Source organism: Gadus macrocephalus, chromosome 3 (genome assembly GCF_031168955.1).
Source record: "Gadus macrocephalus chromosome 3, ASM3116895v1".
NCBI classification, from domain to species: Eukaryota; Metazoa; Chordata; class Actinopteri; order Gadiformes; family Gadidae; genus Gadus; species Gadus macrocephalus.
This window is the reverse complement of record NC_082384.1, coordinates 14386818-14396626: the sequence shown is the minus strand read 5'-3', so window position 1 is coordinate 14396626 and position 9809 is coordinate 14386818. Positions and strand designations below refer to the sequence as shown.

The 9809-nt window shown below is 41.3% G+C and overlaps 1 protein-coding gene across 2 annotated transcripts in view; it reads left to right on the top strand.

Annotated features, from left to right (window-relative positions):
• Positions 1-8592, top strand: part of LOC132454247 (MORN repeat-containing protein 4-like) — a 12917-nt gene extending 4325 nt beyond the window's left edge. For both annotated transcript variants that reach the window (XM_060047483.1, XM_060047484.1), the window contains exons 3-5: positions 803-917; positions 2666-2775; positions 4669-8592. In XM_060047483.1, coding sequence (XP_059903466.1) covers positions 803-917; positions 2666-2775; positions 4669-4823 — 380 coding nt within the window. In that variant the 3' untranslated portion in view covers positions 4824-8592. The remainder of the gene's footprint in view (positions 1-802; positions 918-2665; positions 2776-4668) is intronic.
• Positions 8593-9809: the final 1217 nt, after the last annotated feature.

Sequence of the window (9809 nt, the reverse complement as noted above, 5' to 3'; positions counted from 1 at the left end):
TGGCAGACTCAGCCCCATTGGAGATTCATCTAATGAAGGATGTGCCATCTGCAACCTCCAGGATTTTGACAGAAGGGTGGCAAGAGCTGCACTGTGGGTGCGGGTGTAAACTATCAATCAATTACATTAAATTGTTGGATTAAAATTGTATCATTAATATTCCTGTTACAATATTTTGGTCAAACACAGGACCTTTTGGTCAAACACCCTAACCAATAGACTTACATCCCCCATCCCGTATCTCTCACTCACAGACAAACACACTCACTCTCCCAATAATACACCACACTCATACTTCTATTCCACACCCATCATGTGTTTGTCTGGATTTCTAATGTAGCTAAAGCTTTCAGCAAGTGGGGAAATGGGGATGAAATGTTATCTTAAAGGGTAATCTTACCTTAAAAGGGTCACACTCGCTATTCAATAAGATAAGGAAGTACCGCTTAATACGCATGTTCTCCTGGCAACAGACTAGGGGGTTAATGGGGAAGACCACGAATTGTTCATGACATATTTAGCAGTACCCCCTTCACAGGCAATTTTTCTTTTACATTTTGACATTTCAATCACCGTTTTCTCGATTTTCTATTGTGTAGCTTTCAGAATTAGAACTTGCTCAGTATGAAAAAAAATATTGTTTGGTTATTATTATTGCTTATTTTTTAATTTCTGAATAGCCCATAAAGTACTCCAAAGTACCCCTAGGGGTACAAGTACCCCCATTTTAGAACCACTGTATTAAACAATAGCGGAGCGTGTTGGTTTTAAACATGACTAATCTGACGTGTGTTGTCCTCAGGGCTCCGGCATGGCCTGGGCCAGCTGAACTTCAGCGATGGGACATGCTACACGGGACAGTTCGAGAACGGCCTCTTCAACGGATGTGGGGTGCTGGTGTTCCCTGACAACTCCAGGTCAATGTCGCACGCCCTATTTGCCCAACCTTTGACCTTTCCTTTTGTTCTTCCTCCTCAGGGAAAACAGTCACAGCTCCCTGTTGACCCCGTTTATAGAGAAAGGCCATTTACCGTCATGAAATAAGGATAAGGGCTCAGTGACAGCTTCCCTCTGTTCAGCTCTGTCGCTCTTTAAATGTACGGAATATAAATTGAATTTAAGTTCCTTAATGCCTCCTTTCATGTACTTATTGTAACAATCCAGGTGGGAAAATGTGACAGAAATGTGAAAGAAAGCAATGGCAGCAGACAAAGACAGGAAAGAAGTAAAGCTGAAGAAAGCACTGTAGAACTTGTTATTGACAAAAGAGAAATTACTTTAGTGAAAGCACGCATTTTATTTTGATATGATATACTTTTAAATTCATATATATTTCAAGCCGTGCAATTAACAAGAGTTTGCTCCCCACCTAACTCATAGAGAAATGTGACAAGAGAGCAGAAGGCTAATCACTATAAAGACAAGTGTTTTTCTCGCAGAATCTGAAGCTATATTTATTATTATGTCTTGGATATTATTTAGGGGTGTGTTAGCCATCACTCAACTACTGGTCTTCCTAGGCTTTCTTATTAGTCATACATTTCCAAGGTTAGGCCACTGTCTCTTCAAACAGTCTTCAAACTCTGTTCAAACATTTAACAAATTATCACATTTAGATCTTAGTTCTTTATAGAGACCGATTTTTGTTCTATTTTATACCATTTAGTTTAACACAATTTGAGCATATTTATGTTTCTTTTCGTTGACTCCCATTGAGCCTTGTTAGAGTGTGCAATTAACCAACAACATTTTCTGCAGGAAATGGAATTTCTAGATTCTTGCTGTGGTGGACGACCTGACTTGTCCATTTCCTGGTACTGATGTTCTGCCAGGTTAAGTTTCCCTGGCGGCAGTAAACCAATTAGTACTTAGCTGTTTGATGAGTGGAGTGAATTACAGGTTTCAAAGCGCTTTCAGACTACCAAAATAGTCACAGAAATATTTTAGGGTTAACCCAATAATATTTTCACAAGGATATTCCTTATTTACCTGAAAATGTATCCTTTATTTAGATAGCACTGTTAAAGACATTTATGAAGTGTTTTAAAGATACAAGTGAGAAAAGTGGTTTATAAACCTCACATTCATAATCACAATAAAAACATATAAGGATAAAAAAGAAGGTATTGTGCATTTTACTTTGACATGTGTAAGACAAGACGTTAAAGACTAGAACAAGACATTATAAACATTATACAGAAAATATTTGAGTAGGTGGACTTTGAATGTAAGCGGGACATTAAATTAGACGCCTAGATTTCTGAAGACACGCTTTTGTTTGCATTTAGTTGGAGGACATAATATCCCAATATATATTATATAATATTTTTTATCAGTACTTTTATTTTGGTCTTAAAAAATCGATTAAACAAAGAATATTTATTTTTCTGCTTTGGTGTTTGATTTTATGATTGTTTTATACTTAGAAGTACAAAGATAATGCTGATGAATGATAATCTGTTTTGTTGATATGCATATTATTGTATTTAATTTGTTGTTTCATTGTTCAATTTCAATCGATTTATTTGTATCACTTCTGTGCTTTTTCTTTCCATTTCTATTTTCCTGAAAGCTGCTATCTAACGGAAAAGATTATAATACTACTATACGTACTCTGCTCCTCGCAAGTGTAAAATAGTCTTGATGTGTGCTTCGGTACTTACAGGTACGAGGGGGAATTTGTCCAGGGGAAGTTTCAAGGTAGCGGTGTCTTCTGTCGCTTCGACGGGATGAAGTTTGAAGGAGAGTTTAAGAACGGCTGCATCGACGGATACGGTGAATCTTCAACACATGATCTTTCCGTTTACATTAAACACTGCATGCGTTCCCCGTATCTGTACACATCATTCAAAATGTACTACTTTAAACCATCGATATTGGTTTAGGTAATAGCACCTTGTCATTAGGCTGGGCTGTGAAGGTATATATAGAAACATTCTGTTATTGATTCACTTTATTGCTTTTTTATACATATATTAGCCTTCATGTTAAGCAATTTTTCTTTCAATTATGCCATCATGTAATTGCTGATTTCTTGTCTTAATATACTAGATGTGCCATTTTAATATTTTTTCTTCAATTGCACATATTGAAAAATGAAATCAGATGGCGTATAAATGTTCCTAGTTTTTTTTCTTCGTTTAATCAGACTCTTTCACGGCTTGAGCTTGATGTCGCTCTGCTGCAGACCGAGTGCCTCAGTGGTCCTCCGTCTGCGATAAAGAGGTGCTAATTAGATAAATCAGACGGTGGTGTGTGTGTGTGGTGGGGAGGGGGGCCTTGCTGTTGGCCTTTCAGGCCAAAGAAGTGGTGGACATCACTTTTGCTTCACTCCTAATGATTATACTTAAAAAGGGAAAAAGCAGTAATTATCTCTCTGTGCTGGAAGGTGTTGAGCTCCCTTGTTATATGAGATTCTCCCGAGGTAATCAACACAATCTTTGTTTAGTAGATGTATGGGGGGACGAGGGAGGAGCGGGGAGCGGTACAGCTTGCGCAGGACAACTGTCTCAACAGAAAATATACCATTTCATTTAGAAAAATACAGACATATTAGTCTAATTATCTTTTCACCCTTCCGCTCATTATGTTTTTTTCCCACTGTAAATAACGCATCTTCCAGTCATGAAGGCAAATTATATCCCCCGTTCTGGACAAATCATATAAAACATAAGCATTATTATAACCACCAGTGTTTTAAGTCTGCTTTTACTTTCCCTGTGCTAGCGAACACGGTGACACAACCGACCTGCCCCCAAGCCAACACTCAAACCGAGGAGAAATAAGAACATTTCTGTTGCAGGGAACACTTAGATTGAATACGACTTCAAAGCCAAAAACACACACAAAATGTCGCTTTACTGGTGCTTAAGAGAACTAGGATGTTTATTTCAGAGTTGTCATTGCTGTGATGAAAGACCAAGGCAGCACTCAACATTGTGCTCTCTGAAGAGCACAAATTGTTCTGGTGCTGTACTCCAACTGCTAAAAAACACATTAACGGCACAAAGATGTCCTCGTCCTCTTTTGACAGAGATGTTCCGTTCTGCGGATGCTACCCTCTCCATTCATCTGGCCAAGCATTTCTCCTTAAAACATGTGCGTTATGCACGGTTGAAGCACCGTTTGCCTCGCTGCCACTTCTCAAGGATGTTATTTATTCGATCATTATTCTTTGTTGTTATTATTATTATTATTATTTATTTATTTATTTTACATTCTAACTGAACAATTTACTCTTCCAGTTCAAAGTAGCCAAAGCGGGATGACTGAGCTTTGAAAAACAGAAGTTACAGCACCAAAGGCTGTATAACTGTAGAATAACTGGGATCCAAAACTGTTCATCTTCACCATATTCTGGTAGACATGAGCAATAGCAGTGAGGGAACAAGCAGGAGGGAAACAGAAGTGACGAAATGAGAGGATGATGATGATCTGACCAATCAAAACCTCCCTCCACACCCTTCCTGGGCATAGTTGAAAAATCTCCAAAGCTCTTCCTGTGCCGGATCCATCGATTGATCCACAAACCAAAGCCTGCTTGGCTGCCACTTCTAATAGACAACAGGAGAAAAAAACGTATTTCTGGTTGTTTGATTAAAAAAATACAACAAAATCAATGTAGAAATACCTCCGTCCCTAAAAGTGAATGTGTCTTCCTCGCTGCAGGGGTGCTGACGTTTGTTGACGGCGTTCGCGGTGCCGGCGGCGGCTGTCAGGAGGGCCTGTTTGAGTCCAACCAGCTGGTGCGGCGGGAGACAAGCCAGGGGGCGCTACAGCGGGCGCAGGGTGTCGCTGCCAAGGCCCGTGCCCTGGCCAAATAACCATCCACTACCCAACATGCCCCTGGGTTAGGATCCCTCCATCCCCTTTGTCTGTGGTTATCTTCTGTTTTTTAAGAGCTGTGTGTTGTTTATTACTAAACAAGACCGGACCGTCTGGTCCGAAAGGGACCAGACGGTCTTGATCCCCTGCAGCCAAACTCACCTTCCGTCTTTCTGCTGCTGATGACACCTGGGTGCTCTCTCTGGTCTGAGGTTCATTTCGACTGGACAACTCAAGAGTTCCTTGACCTGAAGTTTGACACGGACAGTATCGCCGTAGGCTGATGTTATTCTCCAATCCGTTGCATGACTCATGCAGGCAGCAATCCATATCTTGCTTGGGGTACTCTGAAAACCAACCTCCATGGGTCATGCTTCAACAAGCACGATCAACAGCCTTGTTACAACCAATTACCCCGAGACACGGTGCTTTGGTTCATGTTAGATTGGTTGTATTTGCCTCTAATATCATGCAGTATTTCTATTTCTCAACACTCAGTGCCACAGTGACACAAGCTGGTCAAGGATCAGTTTGATTTGTCCTTCTCTGTGCCATTCACATGCTCTGCCAGCTGCAGCTGACCCAGAGTCATCATTGGCTCGTCAGGAGCTGGGGGGGGGCGGGGCTAGGGCAGGTGGAGGTGGGGCTGGGGACTAGAGCAGCAGTTCCTGACCTTTCAGCTCCAACTTTTGCTCCCCATTTTTAGGGCGAAATACTTCTACTTATTTTATTTTTTATATTTTCTGCTTCCCCACATGTTTTAACCCTAGGGACATCTGGACATATTATCAAAGCTCCAGACCTTGTATGAGGACTGCACACTTGATAGTAAGCAGTGGTAGCAGTAGCTTGCTTGGCTGCGAATCCTAAGGAAGTCTGTTTATATGCACAGGAACTTTCAAATCTCTAAATTGTGCTCCATCATATATCTATAACTTGGGATTCTGCTGACGTCAGTGCCGTGTTTTCAAGTACTTTAAAGTGTTTTAAAAATGTTTTAAAGTCAGTGGCAGTTAACGGTTTGACTTGCGATGTGAAATGTCTCATACATGTGCACTCAGGCCTAAAGAAAGCCTCACTCTGCCTGAAAACACTTCTTGTATCACAAAGTGAATGAAACCACTCTTCGTTAGTGGGACCTTGCTGTTGTGGGTGTCTCAGGCTGGTCTTTCTCTCAGAGTACAGTCCACGTCCATGTTCCCCTTCCCGGGTCTCCTAGCTCTAGTCCTGGTCTAAACCCTGAACCATACTTCTCCACGTGTTCTGGCAAACTAAGCTAAGTGTAGCTGGAACCAAAAAACTAGGAGATCGAACTGAACTCAATGTTTGAGTACTGCTTATTAGCAACAAATAATGCAAAAACACAACATTCTTGAACATTTGAAGCAATTAGTTCTGAAAATATAATACCTTGTCACAAGCTACATCAATTTAAACAAGGCTATTTGCTTATGCTTTTAAAAAAAGGTGGCATATAGCCTCCCGGGACCTAAATACCTAAACCAGTCTCCTAAATAAATTGCACCTCATACATACTGATGTTTAGAAAGTAAACATTACATATGTTTTTGTATTGGTTTGTTTTCTGCCAAGGTCAGGTTTGCCTCATGCATTTCAGATGCATTTGTGGCACGCGTTGGATTGTTTCAACATGTGCTTAGACATTTAATAGCATAGCTTGTTATGTCAAATACAAGTAGGCGGATTTAGATCAGGCTGTGTTGTAAAGCTCAGTTTGTCAGAACACTTCTACAGGAAGCTTTGTTCCAGACCCGATTAGAAGGAGCAAGAGGAGACCTAAGCAAAAAAAAAAAAAAAAAAAAAAAAGATCAAAAATGTAATCAATCCTTTAAACCTTTTTAGGATAACTTGAGAACACCCACAGTACTTATTGTAAAGCCTTTTGTCAGGAAGTGTAGCCATCTTACCAGAAAGAGAAAAACAAAACGAATCTCACTTTCAAGTCAAATGGTTTACCCTGTGTTAAGCCTGTTAAGATGGTGTGGTTTACCGGCGAACCAGCTTTCAGACACTATTACAGAGCCTAGTGAGCCCACAGTCTCACTTGTTTATTGATGTCACTTGGATGTTGTGTCTTTGTGTATTTATTAACAGAAATGTCAAAAGAGAAAAAGACAACGCTAGACTAACACTGACTATGTGAATAAGGTGCCTAATAGGAATGTCTTGTCTGTGTGTGTAAAATACGACTGGAATTTACTGTGCTGCATGTCGCTATGCTTTACTCACTGTGCTGTACTGTTGACTACTAAGTGGACTTACAGTGGATTCAGATACATGTCATTAAGTAGCAGGTAGGGGGCTAGGGGGCCTCTGGCTCGAGGAGGCTTTCAGGTACACTGCGGACACGGACCTTTTGACCGGGCTAAATTAGACACCCTAGCCCCCCAGACTTTCTGCTCGTGGCCATGCTCTATTCACTGTTATGCATGTATGGGGGATGCCCCGGTTTTATCCAGTGGATAATCACTAATACACACAACCTTTAATCACAAATACAGTCCAACATGTTTAAAATGCATTGCCACAATGCAAGAGTGAGTATTTCAATGTTAGATATGAAAAAACGGAGTGATCCAAAATATACACAGTTGCTGCACGTTACATATATGTTACATGGGTAAAGATTGGTGGGATATCCTCAAATGTAAAGTATGATGGGTAACTAGCTTCTGCGTGTGGAACTAGTGGCAGTGTGGGGAAATGCATTATATATCTGTAGAAGTGTTCTTTGTCCTTTGTGTGAAGTGTTTAGCGTTTTTCTTGAGGCTTTATGACTGTTTCATTTCTATAAGCTTGTTTTGTACACCTGTACAGGGTGGGTGACTTTAAAAATGCACGTGCACTGATGCTAAAGGCCGATTCGCACAATCAGAAACTCAAGATGTAATCACTGCTTTAATTCCCACTGCTTTTACTGTGCCTTTTTCTCTCAAACACACACAAACGTGGCCGGATTCTAGATGCCAACAGCAATCCATATATCAATGTATTATTATTACACTAGTTATTATTCGACAAAATGAAACCAAATAACAAGCAATGATCTCTAGAACGATGATGAAATACAGAAACTGTCTATAACTACTGAGTGCAAAAATATTTAATTGCCTGTTTAAAAAGACGCTAAAGCAGCAAGGCTCGCCCACACACATACAGACACACACAAACACAGATACATATTGGACAGCCTATAGAGAGCTACAGAACTAATTGTGAGAATTGTATTATCACTTCCCATTTCTTATAGAAGTGTTGAAATACGTGTGTAGAGCTAGCTAGCTGACATGGTATGGCTAGTTTAAAGACTGCTAGCGGGATCCCTGATAACCTTCCGTAGAGATGACAGAGTGGATTAGATTCACTGCATTGGTAACATTGACCACACTCTCACCTTGTGGAAACCACACTTGAATTTGAACGATAACCATCTAAAGAAAACACGCATAGAAAATCACACACGGCATCATCACACCCCATGGAGGGCACCCTGGACCTCACATTCACAACGTGGGGTTTCTGATTGAAAGGCATGCAGACAAGAAGCTGGCCACCTCAAACTCTAGGGTCTGCTTGCTGGTACACAAGCTGCATTGTCTATTACGAGCCATATGATGCAGATGCCTCCAATGGATTAGACATGGAGTAATTATGTCACAAATAAAAGCGTGCAGTGTATATATTGCAACAAATGCGAGGGGACAAACAACATGGTTTAATTAAATAAATAAATACAATTAAATAACAGCTTTGGCGTGAGAACCCGTTTCTTTCAGCGTTTAGATTAGAAGCTTCCAGAAGAGGTCTTCAATGGATTTATGGTATGTGTGTGTGTTAGTGTATGTTGCAACGTGTGTGTGTGTGTGTGGTGTGATGTGTGTATGTGTGTGTGCCTTTAAGGGGGGGGGGGGGGGGCATATCATAAAATAGCAAAAAACGATTGAAAAGCCAAAGAAAGAGTTCCACACCGAGGCAATCTCTCTCTCTCTCTCTCTCTCTCTCTCTCTCTCTCTCTCTCTCTCTCTCTCTCTCTCTCTCTCTCTCTCTCTCTCTCTCTCTCTCTCTCTCTCTCTCTCTCTCTCTCTCACACACACACACACACACACACACACACACACACACACACACACACACACACACACAAACAATCACAAACACATCCTCTCCACACACAATCATATGGTGAGTGTTTTGAACTATGATCACACACATCTTGGCAGGTCTGGTGATTATTCGCAGTGGAGCCACCCACCCCCCTTCTCCCCCACTCCCTCCCTTTGCTGCTCTTGTCAAATGTGTGAAATAGCTTTAAGGTGTGTTTTGGATGGACTTTCACCCCTCAGTCTATTGCGTCTCCATGGCAACAGTCCAGAGTTGCCTTAATTTCTATCATCACAACCCCCGAGTGCTGCCGCCGCTTCGCCCCTAATCACCCTGCCTGTTGCCATGGCGAGGGATTTAAATATGCTCCGTCGCACTTCTTCACCTGCAGAATCAAAAAGTGACAGCCGTGCCTGAACACAGGTGTGTGTGTGTGTGTGTGTGTGTGTGTGTGTGTGTGTGTGTGTGTGTGTGTGTGTGTGTCTGCTTGCATGCGTGTGTGACCCATACACACATATATTCAACCAAAAAAAAACGTATACACGCAGCAAAAAAACATACATACACAAAACTACACCAAACAAACACACTCACACAAACATGCAGCAAAGACAAACACACACATACGCTCAACCAAACAATGGAAAAACAGCAAGTGGATAAAGTCGTCCACAAGAGCTTTGTGTCCTTCATTTGAATCCATCAGCCAAAGAACAGATTATTGCGGGGTGCCGGAGGAGTGCAGTGTTGTCCTGCAGTGTGCTGATAGCATGTCTCTTAAAGGAGTGCTGGAGGAGTTCATGGAATACAAGGTCCAGGAACATTCCCCTTCAGGTGTGAACTGACAGGAGTCCCTCGTCCCA